We start from the raw sequence: 21822 nt of genomic DNA on the forward strand, positions 1-21822 counted from the left end.
GCGCTGACATAGTTTGTGGTCCCTTGCGGGGGTGTGAGTGAGTCTTAGATAGAGTTTCCCCCCCGTCCCTCCAGTGTTATTAATAAACAGAAAGTGTGCGTCTGTTTTCCTGCAGACAGACAGACAGACAGACACTCTGACATCGCACAGCTCTCCTTAAAGCCAGAAGACGACTGTGTTCATCGCTGTCTGAACATCTGTCAACTCCAAACAAAGTAAGTAGAAATATATGTTGATATAAGCTGTTACTCATTAGTAGAAGTTTTTTAGGTGCTCCTGTGTTTGACTTCTCGGATTGCCCCTTTTTAACTGTTAGCAGATATCAGAATAGTAAATGTCTGTTTTACAAAACAACCTATGAAGAGCTGATTAGATTAGAGTCTCTTCAAACCACGATCTAATCAGTCATTGATGATTAATGGTTGATTAATGGCAGCCAACTTGTTTTCTCAGTTTCTTTCCTCCCTAGCTCACCTCTAAGCTCATCATGGACAGCCATGGATCAGTGGAGGATGAGAAAGACATGGCAGCTACTGAGGACTCGCGCATGGAGCTCACAGGAAACAATTTCGCTGACTATACAACAAAGACGGTGTTGCTCTTAAACGAGGTGACCCAACAGCCTTCGCTGCAGGCGGACCAGGTGAACATGGACAGTTTGGGGCATCTGTTTGACTTCTGCATCCAGAGAGTGTCTCATCTGGAGAAGCAGAAAGGCGAGCTGGTGCAGGAGCTCCTTCACCTGCAGGAACCCATGCTGAGAGTGGTGGAGTGCCTGCGGGGGAAGCTGATGGCGACACGCAGGCTGCTCTCTCTGGCTCAGCTGGATTATGTAGCCGTCTATGAGGAAGTGAAGCAGGAGAAGAGGAAACTGTTTGTCACAGCCAGAGAGTGCATCCAGAACCAGGTGACTCTGGCTGCACACGAGTACGAGGTGGCTCAGTCTGCTGTCACGCAGGTCAGGACCTGAGTTTTATCTTTGTCTTTGATTAGTGCCTTTCAATAGTGAAACCAACATCACCTAAAAAAAAAAAGACAAGTGAAACAAATGAATCATGTGAAATCATATTTTTAGGAGTGATAAATAATATTAAAGCATAAATTATACGTCTTTGTTCCATTACAATTGTCCCATTACTTGCTTTGTAGATTAATGGTGGAAATATATAAATAGAACAAATACAAATTTCATGTTTCACTAGAAACACATAAGGATTTTATATTTGAATACATATAAACATATATAAAAAAATAAAACCCATCAATTTGTTGAGTGATCCTAAAACAGTTTGAAGGTTCAATTCTTAATCTTAATTTTTCAGTAAAGCAGGTGAATTTATGAAACATGATGTTAAACACAGAACATGTAAAACAGGATTAAAAAAAAAAATCAAACACTGATTTAACAAATCTAGAAGAGAGAAAGTTTTCAGATGTGGGTTAGTTTTTGTTTTCGGTGGTTATAATCTAATCGAACTAAATTGTTTAATGAACTACACACAAAATACATTTGTTTTAAATGTCACTGTACACATCTCTGCATAGACTTCCTGTGTCTTTGCTCAGTAAAGTAGGTCATATTTTAACCCACCTGTTCATAGGAGGAGCTCAAGGCTCATATCCAAAGTCTGACCCAGGAGATGTCCCAGCTGCAGGAGACCCACCAGAACCAGCTCAACTCCATCAGGGATCGGGCCGCCGCGCCCCGCCGGCCGAGGTCCATGAGCGACGTCGACCACGGCCGGCAGGCTTCGATCAGGCTGCAGCGGCGGCTCAGCGGCAGCGTGAAGGCGCTGGAGGGCTGGTACGAGCCTCGCCTCGTGGCTCTGATCAGGAGACGGCAGGCCGGGGAGGAAGCCTTGAGAAGGAGCAGGGAGCAGGCGCTGGACCTGAGGGTCAGCCTGGGGCCCCTCGGAGAGGACATTCAGAGACTGGAGCTGCAGAGATCCTGTCTGGAGCAGAGGATCGCTCTCATGGAGACCGAGAGGGAGGAGAGCCTCGCACAACACAAGGTACGACGACTCACGTCGAGCTAAATGTGTAAAGATGTTTGGTAAAACTAGACAGAGACGTTCGTCCACTTCACACAGGAGACCGTCAAGAAACTACAAGAGACTTTGAGAGAACTGGAAGTGGAGTTTGGAGTTCAACAAAGATCAAAGAAAAACCTGAAGGATCTTAAAGATGGTCTTTTGACAGAGCTGACGCTGCTGAGGTAGGTTTCCTCTGATCCTTCTACAGATTCAACTTACTTTATATGATGTGCAGCCACGTAATATTTGACTAATAAATGCTTTGTCTTGTAGAGGCCGTGATGAACCCAGTGAAACTACTGCAGAGGAAGATCCACAGTTTTCTATTTCCTTGGGACATTAGACCAAACTACAAAACGCAATTCACATTTAATGTTCAAACAAACTAAAAACTGGTATAATAAGCTGCATAATGCAAACGTGGGTATTTAGTTGCTACTTTAGAGCCATTTACTTATTCATATTTTACAGGATATTACTCTGATGATTACATCTGCCAATAAACAACAAACAGCTTAACTGTAAATAGCTTTTATCATGAATATACTTAAGTACACAAGATATCAGAAGCAGCAGAGAAAAAAAAAAAGGGACACGACAAACAATCTGGAAAATTCAATGCTACAAATATCAAGCAAGTAAAAAGGAAAACCGACAGTATGTACAATTATATTAAAAATGTATCTCCGTAGAAATGTTTTCAGCACGACTAATCAGGATGAAAGAGATATAAACCTGAAAATGCAAACCTGAACGATGACGGACATGTCTGTGATTTCATCACAAGGCAGAGTTGAGTTTGAAAAAAGATTTAAAAAAGATTTGACCAATACAGACTTTGTTTTAAATACGTCACAACAACGCAGCATTTTATGCTTTTCATTTTCTACAAAACACTTCTGCCCAAAATGTGGTTTAAAAAAAGAGTTTCGCATCCAGAACTGGAAATCTGAGAAATGTTTTACAAAGCAGGTCGAGACTGGACTCACGCCGTCACCTCCGAGTCGGCAGCTCCTTCCGGGTCCTCGTCGTTGTAGATATTTTCAGCCTGTAGACGTCACAATTTAAAAAAAAAAGAAGTATATTCAGTGTTTTAATGAATGTTAAAGTATTAAAATTCTATCCACGGTGTGTCTGATATCTTCTGTATAAATAATAAGTGCTCTCACCATCTGCCACACTTGCATGATGTTGTCCTCCGATACAGAACAGATGACCCACGGCTCGTTGGGGTTCCACGAGAAGTCGGAGATCTTCGCCGTGTGTCCGCCGTGGATGAACTGAACGAGAAGCAGAGTGGGAGGAATGAGTACAAATTAAATTAAATTAAATTAAATTAAAAAAAAACACAAGTTTAAGCATCGGCCACCATCATTACTGTCCCAACTCACCAGCAGCTCAGGAGGACCGTCCTCCGCGTCCTCCGGCGACTGCTCCTCTCCGATCTTACTGAGGTCCCAGACGTTGAGCCGCCTGTCGGTGCCGCTGGAGGCCAGGATGGTTTCGTTATGAGGAGACCACTGAACCTGTTGGGACGGGCAGGATGTTACATTTCTGCAGCAAAGTGCATCATAAACATGAAACCAACAGTCCAACGGGGGGCTGGCTGTTTGTTCTGTGGTCACTGCTTTTCCTTGCAATGCGTCCCTGAATCATATGATAGATAACAATTATACCTGATGTCATAAGGCAGCTTGGCACCTTCAACAACAACAATAACAACGGATCAGCTGTTAAACTTTTATGTCAATTGAATTTAACCGAGCAAAAGTTCACTTCCTACCTGGAAGATCTCGTCCCTGTGAGATTCAAACGAGTGGAGCTTCAGCTTCAGGTTCCTCAGGTCCCAAAGAGCCACTGTCTACAAAGACAAAGCAATCAACTTCAAATTAACACAAAATTAAACAGAAGCTGCATCACTGGACGGCAACTGTTGCGTAACAGCTCGGAGACGGTGCCCACCTTATCAGCAGAGCCGGTGGCCAGAATGAACTCGCTGTAGGGGTTGAAAGACAAGCAGTTGACCTCGGCGGTGTGGGCGTCCACCGCGTGGCTGGGCTTGGACGTGTTGTTGGACCGCGTGTCCCAGCTGGTCCCAAACACACCAAAGCACAATTGTTAAGCAGGAAGTTGAAACCGAATAAACAACTTCACGTCTCTGCGGCCGCTCACATCATGAGCTTCTGGTCGTCCGCCACGGACCCAAAGAGCGATTCGTGGAGGAGGTGCCAGGAGACGTCCTCCACCACGGCGGTGTGGCCCGTGAAGATGGTTTTGGCATCGACTATCTTCCCCTCCTTGGGCACCGTGCTGATGTCCCACAGGCATATCGTCTGCAACGGAGGCCGAGATGGATGAGAGACCGACAACCTTTGTTTTTTTCTTCTTCTTCAATCTAGCAGGTGCAATAAAGAGCTAGAAGAACGCAGGTCAACACATCAGGACGGTTTGTGAGACAGGAAGAGAGCAGATATAAAGGAAAGTATTCCAGGTGTGTTTCAACAGGCTGCTCACGTGGTCATCGGAGGCGCTGAGGAGGCACCCGCTGAGGTTTGGGTTCCAGGAGAGGCCGTATCCCTCCTTCTGATGGCCCCTCAGACGCAGGTCGGGGGTGCATTCTCCCGAAGGGTCTTCCATAGAAGTAAAAATCCCCCCCAAAAAAGTGAGTTTCAACAGTTTCAGACCTTTGAGACATTCCTCGGGTGTTTTTTGTTTTTGGATGCCGCTCCTACCGGGCTTGGAGGGGTGCTTCGTGTAATCGAAGACCAGCACGTCGCTGGTGGGCGTCTTGGTGGCGATGATGCACGGATTCTGAGGCATGTAGCGCGCTCGGTTCACTTCTCCCTCGTGGTTGATCTTGATCTCAATTTCTATCTTCCCACTTACAGACCCGAAGCCTCCGAACTCTGAAACGAACAAAAAAAAGATGCATAAAGTGGTCGTCGCCTCGAAGTTCTCTTCTACTCGGCAAGTTCAAAACAAACATGCAGACCTTTAACTTTCTGAAGCGTTCAGCAAAACATGACATCATTCAGTGAAAAGAAGCGAGAGCCACAAAGTTCTGACAGAAGAACTTCATGAATAAATAAATACAGAAAGACCTTTTTTTTTGTTAAAGCAGCGCGGAAGATGCAGCAAAAGCAATAAAATAAATAAAGAGGTCGTAAAGGAATAAAGAACCACCGACAAAACATCAACGCACCACAATTTGAAGAACAAATCCACACAACGGAAAGACTACAAAAAGCACAACTGGACGAGAAATGGACAAACTGGACAAAATGGACAAAGCTGCAAGACAGAAGAGAGGAAACGTTTAACCCACGAGTCGTCTTATGTTATTGTCGTGTTGTTCTGCTTTGAAAACAATAAATCTGTGATGTCATGTTTCCTGTCAAGAACAGACTACACACACACACACACACACACACACACACACACACACACACACACACACACACACACACACACACACACACACACGCCGTCCTCTCACCTCCTTTCTCGCTGTCGTAGTGTGAAGCGTCGAACTGGGCGTCATCGTTCGGGAGCTGAACGCTGGCGATCACCAGGTGGTTCTGCTCATCGGACGTGTGCGTCCCCAGAACCAGCCGGTGGACGCTGTAGTCTTTCCCCTCCGGCCTGTGTGTGTGTGTGTGTGTGTGTGTGTGTGTGTGTGTGTGTGTGTGTGTGTGTGTGTGTGTGTGTGTGTGTGTGTGTGTGGTGGGGGGAGACATGACCAGATGCATCGTTTGTCATCATCTCTCGTCTGGTGCTCGTACCTTCACCGCGACAGAAACTCACCTGGTGACGTCAGGCAGCCACTGAGCGGTGAGGCTGGGCCACTCCAGCGCGTGGGTCATCACCAGGTCGTAGAGGAAAGGTGTGTTCTTCTTCCAGATCTTGTACTCCTCGTTGATCACCCGCTCCTCCACGGCGTCATCAAAAGCCGCTGCAGGTGACGTGAACACAAACAAACAAACAAACAAACAAACAAATTCAGAGTCTGTAATACATTCAAAAGGACATTCAAGTTGTGTCCTGAGAAGTGTCTTCCTTGATAGATCCACGTTATTAACCACCACCTGCTGCAGCACCACCACCACCTGCTGCAGCACCACCACCACCTGCTACAGCACCACCACCACCACCTGCTGCAGCACCACCACCACCTGCTACAGGACCACCAGCACCACCTGCTGCAGCACCACCACCACCTGCTACAGCACCACCACCACCTGCTACAGGACCACCACCACCAGCACCACCTGCTACAGGACCAGCACCACCTGCTACAGCACCACCACCACCTGCTACAGGACCACCACCACCAGCACCACCTGCTACAGGACCACCACCACCACCTGCTACAGGACCACCACCACCTGCTACAGGACCACCTGCTACAGGACCACCACCACCACCACCACCACCACCACCTGCTACAGGACCACCACCACCTGCTACAGCACCACCTGCTACAGGACCACCACCACCAGCAGCAGCACCAGCACCACCTGCTACAGGACCACCACCAGCAGCACCACCCACCACCTGCTACAGGACCACCAGCACCACCCCACCAGCAGCACCACCACCACCTGCTACAGGACCACCAGCACCACCACCACCAGCAGCACCACCACCACCTGCACCACCACCACCACCTCCACCACCACCACCACCACCACCACCACCAGCACCACCACGTGGAGCAGGAGCCCAACATTAAAGCCCCGCTCCGCTAACATGAGAGCAGCTAACAGCTAGCCGGCTGCTTCCTAACAATGAGCGGAGAAGCCGGCGCGCCAACAACCTTCCGGTCCTCCGAGCTTTAATCATCACGTGCACACCGGCCGGCGCACTTACCGTCCTTATCAGCCATGACGTCACAGGTACACCGCTAAACACCGGCAAACGGGAGTGAATGTCAGCGCGAGCGCTCCGCAGACCGCTCCGACGCTCGCAATGGCGCCAACTCCATAGAACCCGAGCAGCCAATCAGCGGTCGCTAAAACGCGAAGCGGAAGTCGGACATATTACAACATCCGGGGACCGCCTTCCGTTTCCGTCTCGTGTCCCGGTTGTAACTTCGCAACACGCGGACGAGTCGATCAGTTAAAAACAAACTTCACAGGATGGACGACCGGCAGCTCGACCTGACGGAGGCGCAGGAAGCCGTCAAATCAAAGTACCCGCCCATCAACAAGAAATATGAATGTAAGTCTGACGTCATGATAAATATTGGATAAATAAAAAACCGCCGTCAGCTGACTCACTACTTCTAAAGCCGTCGATGTCAATGACGTGTTGTAGATAATGGGATCACATCTGTCCAGCTGACCATCATGTCACCTCGTGTTTTACTATTTCAGACCTGGATCACACAGCAGACGTACAGTGAGTTGTTGTTGTTGTTGTTGTTGTTGTTGTTGTTGTTTAAAAGGAGACTTTAATTTCTCTGTTGTTCAGTCGTCACCTCACGTTGTCTCTTCTCCTCCAAGGATCCACTCGTGGGGAGAAACTCTGGAAGAAGCCTTCGAGCAGTGCGCCATGGGCATGTTCGGCTACATGACGGACACGGAGACGGTGGAGCCGCTGGACGCCGTCAAGGTGGAGTCGCAGGGTTCGTGTTCAACATCTCCACCCATCTCCACGTCCTGCTGCTTCCGCATCCCTGAAACTAAACTGAGTGTTTATTCTCCGTGAAGGGCACGACATGGAGTCTCTTCTCTTCCACTTCCTGGACGACTGGTTGTATAAGTTCAGCGCAGACCTCTTCTTCATCCCCAGGGTGAGTTGGTTGGTTCATTTACCGTGAAATATTCCCTCTCTGACAGTACTTCTTAAAGGCTGCAGAAATATCGTTCTTCTGACAATGCAGGACGTCTCTCATGATTGTTTTATGTTCAATAGGAGGTCAAAGTTTTGCACGTCGACAGGATGCATTTCAAGATACGCTCCATCGGGTACGTTTGGTCTCTTCACACTAACACGAAGGTTCATGCCTTAAAATATATATATATAACAAAAAGTGTTGCGTGTACTTTCATCTGGAACGATACGAGAGATCATCGAGTTTAAAAGGTTTGAGTTTTGTACCAAAGACAAAAAAATAAAAGTCCATTATTTTTCTTCTGTTAAAGGTGGGGTGAAGAATTCTCTCTGGCGAAGCATCCTCAGGTGGGTCAGACAAGCCGGCGACTCCACGCCTGAAACTAACCATGACCGATAAATACGTGTTAAATAAGTTATTCTTGTTTTTCAATGCAGGGAACGGAGGTGAAAGCCATCACATATTCCGCCATGCAGATCCACGATACAGAAAAACCAGAAATATTTACCATCGTTGATATCTGACGACGCCTCCGGAGGCAGGTCGGACTCACCCGCTCCGATGGAGCTGGAAAATCGGCGAAGACGATTTAAATGGATTTTTTTTTTTATGTATCGGAGGCGCCGATTATTCATTTGTAAAATCAGGTTTTCTGCCGGACTATTTACTGTGTAGTTTTCTGGCAGATTACAGATTAGTTAAAAATCACAAAACCTGAAATATAAATCAGACCTCTGATTTACAGACCTGCTTACCTAAAATCAGCAGTAAGAAAGTCTGGTTTAAAGAGACGTAATGTTTTTTGTTTTACATATTTGTCAGATTTTACTCGCTTTTGGAAAGTGATTCTTATTTATCACGAATTTTAAATTGTATTGATGCCTTATAAATCATTGTAAATAAATCTAATGTTTATTTTTTTTCTTGTGGGACTGATTCAATGGTTGCGCGTTCTTTGAATTAAAAAAATCTCACTTTTTAATATTTCTGCTGTGGTGTGGTCATTCGGGGGAATGTTATGAATAAATATGGATTATGCATTAACGTGAATAAATTGTTCAAAACGCAGACTTCTGTACACAGACTTAATATTTCCGTACAAATATTTGAGAGACTTGAAGAAGGATGCCGCAAATATGTTCAGACATTTATACAACACGGGAAGCTTTTAGAAAGCAAAAATGATCAGCTGTTATTATTATTAAAAATATATATATATATATATAATATTGATATTTGCAAATTAGTATTTGTTCGTGGATTGTAGTAAATTCTGCACATTTGTAGATCATATTTTTTATAGATTTGTACATTTTTTTCGGTCTTTATTCTAATTTCTGTCCATGCAGAGCTGGCACTTCTTCTTTATAAGATGATGTTTGAAAAAATGTTCAAACATTAAAAAATGTTTAAACATTAAAAAATGTTCAAACATTAAAAAATGTTTAAACATTAAAAAAAATGTTTAAACATTAAAAAAATGTTTAAACATTAAAAAAAAATGTTTAAACATTAAAAAAATGTTTAAACATTAAAAAAAATGTTCAAACATTAAAAAATGTTTAAACATTAAAAAAAAAGTTTAAACTTGCTCCCCAGGATTTAATTTAATTAAATTAAATTAATTTATTTTTGGACTCCCTCCTTCGCGTCTCCGTCGGTGACGTCACGGTCTCCTCCTGAGCTCCTTCCTCCATCACACTCAAATGCAGCTGCGCCATTCCTCCTTTGTCTCCTGAGGACTTACAGCGGACGGGCACCGGCGGGCCTTTGTTTCTCTCTGCGCTCCGGATACGACCTGCAGCTTCTTTTTTTTAAATTTCCTTATTTAGAGAAAAGAAAGAAAAGAAAGGACCGTTTTGCTCAGAAGTGACCGGAAGCTTCGTGTGAGCGGATTATTGCAGTATGAGCCTCGCGCATGTCGACGATCCCGAGTCTGCCGCCATAAAATCGAGTCCGCCGCAGAAGAAACTCAAAATGGAAGACACGAAGTACCTCCCGGAGCTCCTGGCCGAGAAGGACAGCCTGGACTCGTCCTTCACGCACGCGATGAAGCTCATTTCTGCAGGTATGGCCGGATGCTCGCGAGCTCGGTCGTGCTAACGCAGGCTAGGTGACGGTAGCTCGGCGCGAGGCCTGCTGGGCTTTTCTTCTTCTTCTTCTTCTTCGGCCGCGAACAATGGCGCAGGAACACGTGGTGGCGGTGTGGAGGAAACCCTCCTCATGGAGCTTTTAACGCTGCTCGTTCGTGTAAACGGAGTTTCAGCCTGTTCGGTAGAATAATTATGTTCGTGTGGAAGAAGAAGAAGAAGAAGAATCGATGTTTCTGAACAGCTCGAGAGTTCATTGATTGACGTCGACGAAGCATGCTGTGTGTGATTGACGGGTGTTGGAAGTGATCCCGGTTTACAGGCTGCTTCAATTTCATCGGAACCATTTTTTCCCCGTTTCTTTTTAATTTAATTTGTATTATTTTTGTGTGAACCCGTGAACGCACCACGCTAATGAACTTGTTCTTCCGCAGAGATCGAAAGGATCCAGAAAGGAGAACCGAAGAAAGAACCGGAGAAGGAAACCTATCTGGACCTGTTTGCTACCAGGAATCTGAAGCTCAAAGAGCGAGTTCTGATCCCCACCAAGCAGTACCCCAGGGTGAGCCCCCCACACCTCCCCCACACCTCCCCCACCCCAGCTGTGGCTGGTGATGAATGGACTTCATGGGGTTTTAATGGGACGTTATCGGTGGTTTTCTGGGTCACTGCTCGGCTTTTTAACCATAAACACGATTTGCACAAAAGCCCTTGATTTAAAATCCCACACATTAAACCCACAAACGTGTGATTGCACGACAAATATAGTCCAAAACCACTGAAGACAGGAGGGGCGGAGCCAGTATATTAACATGAAATATGTCCTGCAGGTCAACTTCGTGGGAAAACTTTTGGGACCTCAAGGCAGCACGATCAAGAGACTCCAGGAGGAGACCGGGGCGAAGATCTCCGTTCTGGGGAAAGGATCCATGAGGGACAAGAACAAGGTTCGTACAGAAAAGTTGTCTTTGTGGCTAAAGATGTTTTTTTTGTGTGTGTGTGTAAAACTATAAATATTTATTTTCACGTGTGCTTTCAGGAGGAAGAACTCAGAAAAGGCGGCGAGGCGAAGTACTCTCACCTGACCATGGAGCTGCACGTGTTCATCGAGGTGACGGCGCCCATCCCGGAGGCGTATCTGCGGATGGCTCATGCCATGGAGGAGGTCAAGAAGTTCCTCATCCCGGTACGTGAACCTCCTGACGGAAACATTTTGTGCTTTTCAAACTCAGACATCCACATAATGTCCCTCTCTGGCGACTTCACAGCGACGTCGTATATGTTTGACGGATTTTTTTTTTTCTGATTTTTATAGGAACCTGGTGAGCATGACCCGTACATGGATCCTCACTTCCTGAATGGATCCCAGGATGGTTCAGGCCGGGGCCGAGGCGGTCATCTAGGAAGGGGCAGAGGTGGACCACCTGGTGCCGGAGGCCCGAGGTGGGAATTCTACACACCTTCTACTATAAAACACCGATAACGCGCTATATTGTCCCATTATGCGACTGCTCACGTGTTACAACCCGTCTGGTTTTGTTTTCGTCTCCACAGGGGGCGAGGAATGCCACGTGGGGCTCCACGGGGAGCGATGAGGGGAGGTGCTCCGCGGGGAGGACCGGGACGGGGCAGCGCTCCCAGGGGGGCACCCTCCGGCAGGGGTGGACTACCTTCTGCTCCTTCTAGAGGAGGCTCGGCTCCGCGCTCGAGACCACCTTCGGCGGGGGCTCCGAGGATGCTCCAGTCGGCGGGCATGTCTCACCAGCAACACCAGGGTCCTTCGGCGTCACAGGCCAAACCCGACGGCTACGAGGACTACGTAAGTTTCACGTCACGTGAATCGTCTCCGTACACCCGTTTTTAAACAATAGTTTTAATCCACGGGACTATTTGTTTTCCTTCCAGCCTCCTTATGAAGAATCCTATGCAGAGCCTTCGTATGAGGGATATGATAATTATTATAATCAGCAGTCTGCACCTGCGTAAGTCAGAATTTATTTGCGTGACCCGTCTTGTCTATTTTAAACCGAGTGTGTTTTTATCAAAGCTTTTCTTCACAATCTGCCTTCAGGGATACTGAATATTATGATTACGGACACGGTGAAGCACAAGATACATCATACGAGTCCTACGGTGAGTTGTTGGTTGTTGTTTTTAAACCCATGAAATGACCTCAACTTCCTCACCTTAAAAACAAGAACTAAGTGATGTTTCGTGTCCCTCTGTGTCTCTCTGTGTCCTGTCCTTGCAGCTCAAGACGATTGGGACAACTCGTGGTCCAACTCCGGCGGTGGAGGCAAAGCCCCCCAATCGAGGCAGCAGAAGGGATCGTACCGAGAGCATCCATATGGAAGATACTGAACGACTACCGGTAGAGAGTTGCCATGGCAACTGTCTCCGATTGTAACTCGCTTAACTTTTTCACAAGTAATTTCCCTCTTGTTTGTTCCCTTTTTTATGGTTTATTTTATTTTTTTAAACTCCGTAGAGTCGTTTTGTTGGATGTATCATAGTGTGCCAGAGGAGAAATTTGAGCGTAAAGTTTTTTTTTTTTAATTGTTAATCTATTACCATTTACTGTTTTTCAGTTACGTAGCTAAAGGTCTCAGTGACACAAACCTAACAAAGGAACACGAGTGACATTTTAGTGCTATTTGATGGTTCTCATTTCAGTTAATGGTTCCTGAACAAATTGTGATTGTGGCGATAAACTCTTCTCACATAGGCTGCATTTTAAAAGTCCTTCAGGACTGGACAAAAATTATTCACGCCTCGATGTAAATTTCCTCCAAACTAAAACGGATGTAGTTACAAACTCAAATGTAGAATCGTATCCTATTTGTTGTTACACTACAAATCTAGTTTTTTGTAAAGTTACTAAATCTCCTAAAATATTGTAAAACTCAATTTGACAAAGAATAAAAGAATCTATTTTTGCCGCCTTTTTACAATTGGTTTATCACGAAAATCTATTACTTGCAAAATCCCGCTGATCGATTAATTCTTGTAAAGCTTGAAGGATTAACAATCCTTACTGTGTGTAAGGAAGGCTGCAGCCGATCAATATTTTGTACATAACCCTAGGACAACTGTGTATGCTTTAAGTCGTGCCGTCTCCAAAATGCTTAATGCTTGTGTTCCCTTTGACTAAATAGGATACTAAATATATCCCAAAATGTTTTTCTGCAGTGCGTGTTTCAATAAAGTTTCTAGTTTCTTTTTAATCAATCTAAACATGGTATTTTGCCTTTGTTGTCCTCAGTGGTTCTCAACAATGCTGAATAAGCTGTATGTACACACGGCAGCCTGATTTTGTTTTGTTTTTTTAAAACAAAAAGTGTTTTTACAATGAGCTCATCCTCTTCGTCTGGTTTCAAAACGTACCTAAATGCCACTTGTAATGCCCCAAAAAAAGAAAAGAAAAAGAAAATAATAAAGCTCATCATTCCTTATGTGCTGCCAAATACATGTTTGACTTGAGAATGCTTGAACATGTATTGTCATTAACATTTAGTTTAGTGTATCTCTTCAAGCTCTTTTGAGAGCAAGTGTATCATCAGCCACTTGAAATAACTGAATTTCAACAGTATTTCAAATCAAGCTTGCAGGGATCTTACTTGACTTTGATGCAAAGTCATGCTGGCTGGTTTTTATAAAAGAAAAATATCGCAGAGGAGAGGATTCTAAAAGCCTAAAGATCGCCACAAGAAGGTAAAACTAACCCCAACACTCATTTGTTAGATTTTTGTTTTATTTTTCTGTGCAAAACATCCAAGTAATGCAAGTCATCCAAAACATATCAAAAACATTGAAGTGCAAAATTATGCTATCAGTAGTTATTCCGAGCAAAATAAGCCGTACAAAACAATCACATGTGGTTGTGATGCAACTCTTGCTCAAATAAAACCAATAATTGTCCATTCATTTCACTCAATACTTACCTATTTCCATCTTGATAATTTCTATAGACTGTAGATTAATGAAAATTAGTAGCTGCATTCAAAGCGTTAAAACATCCCATTGGTGGAAAAAAAAAAAAAAAAAAAAAAAACCTTCAGCTTGAGTTGCATGATACTTTTGTAGTATGAAATTAGTTTTGCATGTGTCGCCCTCTTTGTGCATGTCGGTACCGGTGTGTCCGAGATCTCATTTCTTTTTCTCCTCTCAGGTTGTCAGAGAACTGCGTAGGTGCAGTTGATACTTTGAAGTCCAGCCTACCGGACCTTTTAAAGGTCAGTAAAAACATGAACATAAATGTTTCCATTGAATTTTACTGCCGAGATGATTAAAACTAAAATGTTCTGTCTTTTAACAGGTCCGTTGAAACCGCCTGGAAAGATCAGAGGCCTAGAGGTGTCTCTGAGACGTTTTATTTTTAATCAAAAGTAATCCCTCAAGGAATTTGTCCAGTATTTTAAAAAGAAAAGAGAAAGGAGCGTTCGACATCACTCCTGAGAAGATACTTTTTTATTATTATTAAAGATATTGCTGTAGTATTTAATAGGAAGTATGTTGGTTTTTTTAAGTGTATGTTTTGTATGACCATCATGTAATGGTAGACTTTTTTTATGGAATAAGTGGAAAGTATTTTTTTACATTTTAATCTAACAGCCTTTTATGGAAGAACTGAAAATAAATAAAACAATTCTGTAAATGTTTTTTTTGCAGTTTTCTTCTTTTAAGATCTAAAAATGCTTCTTTCTTTTCTTTTTTTTTTTTTACATGTGACTGAATCTCGTGTCTGATTCAGTCACATGGGGGGTTGTAAATATTACATCAGACTACATTCATCATGCAGTTTCAATGTTCATTCTGGTCCCAAATTATTTGTATATTTAACATTATCCACACAAATATGTATTGTTAATGAAGTTATGGAGTTGGGTGGAGCACTAGTGGTGACCTGGAAATTCTGATCTGGGTTTCATAGCAAGCAAATCATCAACAAACTGGTTTGTTAATTTGATCCCATGGTTTAAAAATAATAGCTCTTGTGTGTTTTGCACGCTGAATCCAAATATATTATCAGACTAACACTTATGTCCTGGTGATACAAATATTTGCATCCTTTTGGTCAGTGGGAGGCAGTAATTGAAACCATATTCAAACTAATAGGCTGAAACGCACAAAACAACAAAAGTTATTTCATGGCACTTAAATAATAATACACTTTTTTTTTTGTATAGCACACTTCATACAAGAAATGCAGCTTAAAGTGTTTTACAGCAAGAGAATTACACGCAGTGTTTCACATAAAAACATAAATGAACATTTAAAAATAGAAAAGAAATTAGATGCGTAAGAAACTGATAAAATGAAACACAAATAGAGTTAAAATATACAATAAGCAACATGCATTTTAAAGGCGTGATCGTTCAAGTACGAGAAAGCTTCAAGAGTACTTAAAGTTCTACACTTAACACATTAAAGTACTCAGCAGAACTTTACAGCATCAGACAAACAACAATTCAACAATTCCCACCTAAACTAGGAGGGAAAAACTCAGGTGGGCGGAGCATCTGTCAACAGAACCAGGCTCAGAGGTGGGCGGGGCATCTGTTAACAACCAGGCTCAGAGGTGGGCGGGGCATCTGTTAACAACCAGGCTCAGAGGTGGGCGGGGCATCTGTTAACAACCAGGCTCAGAGGTGGGCGGGGCATCTGTTAACAACCAGGATCAGAGGTGGGCGGGGCATCTGTCAACAGAACCAGGCTCAGAGGTGGGCGGGGCATCTGTCAACAGAACCAGGATCAGAGGTGGGCGGAGCATCTGTCAACAGAACCAGGATCAGAGGTGGGCGGGGCATCTGTTAACAACCAGGCTCAGAGGTGGGCGGGGCATCTGTCAACAGAACCAGGCTCAGAGGTGGGCGGGGCATCTGTCAACAGAACCAGGCTCAGAGGTGGGCGGGGCATCTGTCAACAGAACCAGGCTCAGAGGTGGGCGGGGCATCTGTTAACAGAACCAGGATCAGAGGTGGGTGGGGCATCTGTCAACAGAACCAGGCTCAGAGGTGGGCGGGGCATCTGTTAACAACCAGGCTCAGAGGTGGGCGGGGCATCTGTTAACAACCAGGCTCAGAGGTGGGCGGGGCATCTGTTAACAACCAGGCTCAGAGGTGGGCGGGGCATCTGTTAACAACCAGGATCAGAGGTGGGCGGGGCATCTGTCAACAGAACCAGGCTCAGAGGTGGGCGGGGCATCTGTCAACAGAACCAGGATCAGAGGTGGGCGGAGCATCTGTCAACAGAACCAGGATCAGAGGTGGGCGGGGCATCTGTTAACAACCAGGCTCAGAGGTGGGCGGGGCATCTGTCAACAGAACCAGGCTCAGAGGTGGGCGGGGCATCTGTCAACAGAACCAGGCTCAGAGGTGGGCGGGGCATCTGTCAACAGAACCAGGCTCAGAGGTGGGCGGGGCATCTGTTAACAGAACCAGGATCAGAGGTGGGTGGGGCATCTGTTAACAACCAGGCTCAGAGGTGGGCGGGGCATCTGTCAACAGAACCAGGCTCAGAGGTGGGCGGGGCATCTGTCAACAGATCCAGGCTCAGAGGTGGGCGGGGCATCTGTCAACAGAACCAGGCTCAGAGGTGGGCGGGGCATCTGCCTGGAGAGGAGAGCAGAGAGAGAAAAGGACAGCATAGAGATCCAAGACATGAGCTGTCAATCACAGAGCAGAGACATGCAGCTCCAAAAGTTAGAATATAAATAATACATAAATAAATGAGCCACAACTACTGACAGAGATCAGAGATCAGAGATCATCAGCCGGTTCTCACCTCCTTCGTGCGGCGGACTGAATGTGCGGAATGTCCCTTTAAGTGATTCTCCTCCCACAGCTCCACAACATCCGCGTCCATCAGAGGCCACTTTCACATCAACAATGAGCGGCTCCGCCGATATCAGTGGAAATAAACAAGCCGGTAACGGAACGCATGTCGTGACCATGCGTCGTGTTTAGGTCGGTTTCCGTGCAGCGGAGCAGCAACTGACGCGGGACAGCGCGCGCGTCCGCCGGTGAGTCCGCGTGTCCCCGTCCGGCCTGCGCGCTCGGTTTGCGGCTAGTTAGCTGGTGAGACAGAGACACCGAGTTTAGGCCGCGATCTCCGTATTAAACCGGGTCCACGCTGTTTTCGCCTTGCGCCTCATGTTTTGTGATGTAAACGGCTCTGGAGACGCGGTGACCCGGGAGGGAACCTCCCGGTGCAGCTGCTCGGCCTGCGCGCAGCGACAGCTGCAAAAAACATGCACCATATTATGGAAAGCTATTTGGAGCTAACGCAAACTGTTGGTGATGAATGTTTCTGAGGGAGACTTTCTGCACACCGTTTGTCTTTGGAGGTGTTTGGTACTGACGTTTGCAAATGTGTGTTTATGTTCAGCTTGTTTTTGCTCTTTTGCACCAATCACTTTTATTATTATTATTATTATTATTATTATTATTATTATCTCAGTCTGATCCACTCGTTGACCCAAGATATAATTCCCATAACTAACTAGCTGCCAGTAAATTATACCATGTAGTAGATAGACAGATCATTTATTAATCCCACGAGGGTACATTGTTTTGCAACAGCAGCAATATAAAAAGGTTCAGGGCAAAGCAATAAACATGACAATAAAAAACAGAGGTAGTAAAAATATATTAAATGTAAAAATGCACATTATATACAAGTAAAAATAGAATAATATTAAATTAAAGTGCAACGGTGTTATTGATGTAACATTGTGGATTCAGACCTCAAATCTGAACATCCATATTAAGACTATAAGATTATAAAATCAGCCGACTATCACCTGAAGAATATATCGAGGATTAGAGGACTTGTGTCTCGACAGGATCTGGAAAAACGTGTCCACGATGCATTAATGTCACGGTGTGTCCACGGGTGAAGAACGTGGACTTCCTGTCGAACACAGAATCCACTTTAAAATCCTGCTGTTGGTCTATAAAGCTCTGAATGGTTCTTTTCTGATCGGCCGCTTCCTTGAAGAACCGTCCCGACCCGGCGGGTCGTGTGCCGGTCCACTTCCTGTTCCCAGAGTTCAGTTTTTCTGCTCCACATATCCGGAACAAAGTCCCAGAAAGCTGCAGGTCTGCTGAGACTCTCAGATCCTCTAAATCAAGACGGGAGACTTTTGTGTTTGCTGCCGTTCACTGAACCAGATTTCAGGATGTCTTAAACTGCGCAGTAACTTTGATCCTATTTTTAGCTCGTTTAATGTTTTAATCACTTGTTCTTAATGGTTTTTAAATGTCCTTTTCTTTTGCTTTACGTTTTAATGGTTTTACGTGAAGCACTTTTAATTCCCTAATGTTGAAAAGTGCTCTACATCTGCTTGCCTCGCCGTACGGACTGATTGAAATCATTTACACTCATTACATGCGACTAATTTGTTGGATATTGTGTATTTACGGCCTCCAATAAACAGGGACAAAAAGCAGGAGAGAGATCAGTGAAGAACCTGCTCAGAGAAGTGATCTGTGGTCTGCGATGGCCGGTGGAAGGAGAGGAGCCAATCGTACAACGTACTGCAGACCTCCACTGAGCGGTGAACCGGGCTCGGTCAGTAATGGAAACCACACCACCAGTTCCCCCGTCACGGGGGTCCGATCCCGAACCAGGTCAGTCGGGCTCTGCTGCGCGATTCCCTGATCGCACCACGTAGTCTGCAGCCCGATGCTTCGCCTCCGGCGTCGGTTCTGTGGTGACGAAAACGCCTCACGAGTGGTTCTGTGTGCAGGAACGGGTCGGGAACCTGCATGTCCAGCCCGCCGCTCGCCGCGCAGACCGTGGTTCCTCTGAAGCACTGTAAGATCCCCGAGTTGTCCGTGGATCGAAACGTGTTGTTCGAGCTTCACCTGTTCTTCTGCCACCTGATCGCCCTCTTTGTCCACTACGTCAACATCTATAAGACGGTGTGGTGGTACCCGCCGTCTCACCCGCCCTCACACACATCACTGGTGAGCGCCGATCATCACGTCCATTATAGTTTCAGCATTATAGATCGCTGTATTTCTGACCAAGATAAGTCCGTTTTATTTATAAATACCAGAATGAGACCTTCGGTTCGGATAAAGAACGATTCTCCGTAAAAACCCTTTAACAGGTAAACAAATGGACGAAACCTCAGAAGGAGCCGCTGAGTGTCGTGTATCCATGAAACACCTCCACAGTCAATTTACAGGAAGTTGTAGCTTGATTGTAAACCGATATGAAGAATAGGATTTGAGGAGGATTTGAGGAGCTTGTTTTGTAATTTGCACATGTTGCTGATGGGATGTCAATATTATTCTTTCCAGAACTTTCATCTTATTGATTATAACATGCTGGTGTTCACAATCATCATCCTGGCCAGGAGGTTAATTGCAGCAATTGTTAAAGAGGTAAGGATTTTATTCTTTTTTTTGACTGTACTTTGTGTCTCTTGCGGATCTTTGATGGAGGTTCTGGGTTGAATAAAGATTTAATGTCAAAAGAGTATCGTTGAATTTGACTCTTTCTCCCTCGCCTCTCGTCCAGGCCTCCCAGAGTGGGAAGCTGTCCTTCCCTCACTCCATCTTTTTGGTGATGGCGCGGTTTGCGGTGTTAACGCTGACGGGCTGGAGTCTGTGCCGCTCCCTCATTTACCTCTTCAGAACCTACTCTGTCCTCAGCCTGCTCTTCCTCTGCTACCCGTAAGTTTCCAGGAAAAAACAAAGATGCTCGTATTCATACCGGCTACATCGGACGAGGCGGTTGTTGTTGTTGTCTTCTAGTTTTCTCACCGTCGAGGTCTCCGTCCAGTCACGTGTCCAACATGAACCTTCCTCCCTCTGATGAAATAGTTGTCATGTTGTCTACACGCTCTGTTGGAGTTGGAAGTTTCTATTTTAAACTTTGTGTTTGTGCTTCCTGTCACCGATCAGTCGCTAGTTTTGATTCGTTAAGACACCAAATGAGTCTGAAAACAAATGTGTGGTTTACCAAAGATGGTGCGTACCAAGATTTAAAGAACAAAAGTAAACATTGGCCTCTTGTTTGGTTCCTGTTACCTCCTGAACATTTGATCAAAGTGCTTTGGGTTATGAAATATTTACAACTTAATGCAGTTTGAAACGGAGCTTGAATGATGAACCCTCCGTTTCCTGGACATTGTTTGGATGCTATTATCAACACTTCCTGCGTTTGCAGATGTTTCCAACGTGGATGTCTTTAGGAAACCGCTTCGCTAGCAGCTTACAAACAGGAAGTTCAACATGAATACCATAAAAAGGACGACGTGTCATAGTTTCTGTAACAGCAGGGTTGTGAATTGATAAGAGAAAGACTCGGTAGAAGTGCCGTCTTTGCTTTCCACAGGTTTGGGATGTATATTCCGTTCTTCCGGCTGAACTGCGACTTCCGGCGAGCCGGTCCGTTCTCGCCCATCGCCAGCATCGGCTCCAAAGAGGTGGGCAGCGTGGGGCGGGGCAGGGACTACCTGACGGTGCTGAAGGAGACGTGGAAGCAGCACACCAGCCAGCTGTACGGCGTCCAGGCCATGCCGACGCACGCCTGCTGCCTCTCGCCAGACCTCATCCGCAAGGAGGTGGAGTACCTGAAGATGGACTTTAACTGGAGGATGAAGGAGGTGCTGGTCAGCTCCATGCTCAGTGCTTACTACGTGGCGTTTGTGCCCGTCTGGTTTGTTAAGGTGAGAAACTCTTAATTGTAACTTTTGTTTGTTGTTTTTAGCTTTGATGTTGTTTAATGACTGCCGGTGTGATCTCCGTCAGAGCACCCAGTATGTGGACAAGCGCTGGTCTTGCGAGCTGTTCATCCTGGTGTCGGTCAGCACGTCGGTCATCCTCATGAGGCACCTGCTGCCGCCTCGATACTGCGACCTGCTTCACAAAGCTGCAGCTCACCTGGGCTGCTGGCAGAAAGTGGACCCTTCGGTCTGCTCCAACGTCCTCCAGCACATGTGCGTCCCGCTCTTTGTTTATTCGCCGGGCTTAAGATCCGATCCGAGTCGTTTCGGTCAAATCTCACTCTGCTTCTTGTTTTTCTTTTTTGCACAGATGGACTGAAGAGTACATGTGGCCGCAGGGCGTCCTGGTAAAACATAATAAGAATGTGTATAAGGCCATGGGCCACTATAATGTTGCAGTCCCATCAGATGTGTCCCATTATCGCTTTTATGTGAGTATCTTCAAATGAACCGACATGTTTCTTTTTCATGATATAATTGAACGAAGCGGACCTCTTGACTGACGCCATTCTGTCCCGCTCCTAGTTTTTCTTCAACAAGCCTTTACGAATATTGAACATACTCATCATCCTGGAAGGTGCCATGATATTCTACCAGCTGTACTCGCTGATATGCTCAGAGAAGTGGCATCAGACGATATCGCTGGCCCTGATTCTCTTCAGCAACTACTACGCCTTCTTCAAGCTCCTCAGAGACAGAATAGTCCTCGGGAAGGCCTACTCGTACTCCAACAGCTCGTCAGACCAGAAAGTTAGTTAGACTTTAAGTCATTTCTGGTCACACTCAACATTGGAACAAAACAAACATGCCTAAGAGCCCTGTATTTTTTCTACAGACTGCATTTTGTGTCACATTTTTGTTCTGATCTGCCATAATAAAAATAAATATTTTTGTATTACTTTAAAGATTGTTTTGGTTTTTCTTAAAATTTGTCCCAGATGAGTGTATAGCACCTAAAACTGCTGCATTCAATGACATCAATCAAACTCCATTCATTCACTTTCTAATCTAAAAATTACTGTCTCTAACCCCTAAAAATACAGTTGCATGAAACAACACATCTGCGCTATGAATATTTGCTCCCGTTCGATGTGTGGAAGCATTTCAAGATGTCAGAGCTCACCT

At 45.3% G+C, this 21822-nt stretch overlaps 5 protein-coding genes across 11 annotated transcripts; 4 read left to right on the top strand and 1 right to left on the bottom strand.

Annotated features, from left to right (window-relative positions):
- The first annotated feature begins 42 nt into the window (after window positions 1-42).
- On the top strand, window positions 43-2647 carry LOC138636309 (syncoilin-like). Of its 3 annotated transcripts, none has more exons than XM_069724261.1 (5): window positions 43-215; window positions 454-907; window positions 1602-2012; window positions 2091-2215; window positions 2307-2647. In XM_069724261.1, the coding sequence occupies exons 2-5, from the start codon at window positions 488-490 to the stop codon at window positions 2374-2376; spliced, it is 1026 nt and encodes a 341-aa protein (XP_069580362.1). In that variant the 5' UTR covers window positions 43-215; window positions 454-487; the 3' UTR covers window positions 2377-2647. The 3 variants fall into 3 exon arrangements, with proteins under 3 accessions (XP_069580362.1, XP_069580361.1, XP_069580360.1); XM_069724260.1 differs by having other exon boundaries at window positions 44-215; window positions 454-958; window positions 1650-2012; XM_069724259.1 differs by having other exon boundaries at window positions 45-215; window positions 454-958.
- LOC138636308 (histone-binding protein RBBP4) lies at window positions 2549-7581 on the bottom strand. 2 transcript variants are annotated; one of them, XM_069724258.1, is made up of 11 exons: window positions 7513-7581; window positions 5838-5985; window positions 5530-5675; window positions 4766-4939; window positions 4548-4663; window positions 4206-4366; window positions 3996-4122; window positions 3817-3894; window positions 3425-3559; window positions 3203-3313; window positions 2549-3081 (listed from the first exon to the last, which is right to left on the bottom strand). In XM_069724258.1, exons 2-11 carry the CDS (start codon window positions 5894-5896, stop codon window positions 3019-3021), a joined length of 1170 nt encoding a protein of 389 aa, XP_069580359.1. In that variant the 5' UTR covers window positions 5897-5985; window positions 7513-7581; the 3' UTR covers window positions 2549-3018. The 2 variants fall into 2 exon arrangements, with proteins under 2 accessions (XP_069580359.1, XP_069580358.1); XM_069724257.1 differs by lacking the exon at window positions 7513-7581 and adding an exon at window positions 6903-7018.
- Window positions 7075-8851, top strand: zbtb8os (zinc finger and BTB domain containing 8 opposite strand). 2 transcript variants are annotated; one of them, XM_069724262.1, is made up of 7 exons: window positions 7075-7253; window positions 7409-7433; window positions 7538-7659; window positions 7745-7827; window positions 7950-8002; window positions 8180-8216; window positions 8307-8851. In XM_069724262.1, the coding sequence occupies exons 1-7, from the start codon at window positions 7172-7174 to the stop codon at window positions 8391-8393; spliced, it is 489 nt and encodes a 162-aa protein (XP_069580363.1). In that variant the 5' UTR covers window positions 7075-7171; the 3' UTR covers window positions 8394-8851. The 2 variants fall into 2 exon arrangements, with proteins under 2 accessions (XP_069580363.1, XP_069580364.1); XM_069724263.1 differs by lacking the exon at window positions 7409-7433 and having other exon boundaries at window positions 7166-7253.
- A 799-nt stretch (window positions 8852-9650) lies between these two features.
- On the top strand, window positions 9651-14617 carry khdrbs1a (KH domain containing, RNA binding, signal transduction associated 1a). 2 transcript variants are annotated; one of them, XR_011312254.1, is made up of 11 exons: window positions 9651-9937; window positions 10394-10521; window positions 10790-10906; window positions 10999-11145; window positions 11275-11402; window positions 11514-11778; window positions 11865-11941; window positions 12031-12092; window positions 12211-12386; window positions 14128-14191; window positions 14275-14617. XR_011312254.1 is itself a non-coding variant. In XM_069724249.1 (9 exons), the coding sequence occupies exons 1-9, from the start codon at window positions 9775-9777 to the stop codon at window positions 12318-12320; spliced, it is 1197 nt and encodes a 398-aa protein (XP_069580350.1). In that variant the 5' UTR covers window positions 9651-9774; the 3' UTR covers window positions 12321-13187. The 2 variants fall into 2 exon arrangements, 1 of the variants encoding a protein (XP_069580350.1); XM_069724249.1 differs by lacking the exons at window positions 14128-14191; window positions 14275-14617 and having other exon boundaries at window positions 12211-13187.
- A 2225-nt stretch (window positions 14618-16842) lies between these two features.
- Window positions 16843-21602, top strand: tmem39b (transmembrane protein 39B). 2 transcript variants are annotated; one of them, XM_069724266.1, is made up of 9 exons: window positions 16843-16980; window positions 18397-18589; window positions 18709-18928; window positions 19268-19351; window positions 19488-19642; window positions 20307-20640; window positions 20723-20910; window positions 21008-21128; window positions 21223-21602. In XM_069724266.1, the coding sequence occupies exons 2-9, from the start codon at window positions 18459-18461 to the stop codon at window positions 21454-21456; spliced, it is 1467 nt and encodes a 488-aa protein (XP_069580367.1). In that variant the 5' UTR covers window positions 16843-16980; window positions 18397-18458; the 3' UTR covers window positions 21457-21602. The 2 variants fall into 2 exon arrangements, with proteins under 2 accessions (XP_069580367.1, XP_069580368.1); XM_069724267.1 differs by lacking the exon at window positions 16843-16980 and having other exon boundaries at window positions 17882-18589.
- The last annotated feature ends 220 nt before the right edge of the window (window positions 21603-21822 follow it).

The sequence above is a fragment of the Brachyistius frenatus genome, unplaced genomic scaffold (assembly GCF_029030835.1).
Source record: "Brachyistius frenatus isolate BFR_SWC_R1_liver_20210118 unplaced genomic scaffold, ASM2903083v1 Contig_368, whole genome shotgun sequence".
Classification (NCBI taxonomy): Eukaryota; Metazoa; Chordata; class Actinopteri; family Embiotocidae; genus Brachyistius; species Brachyistius frenatus.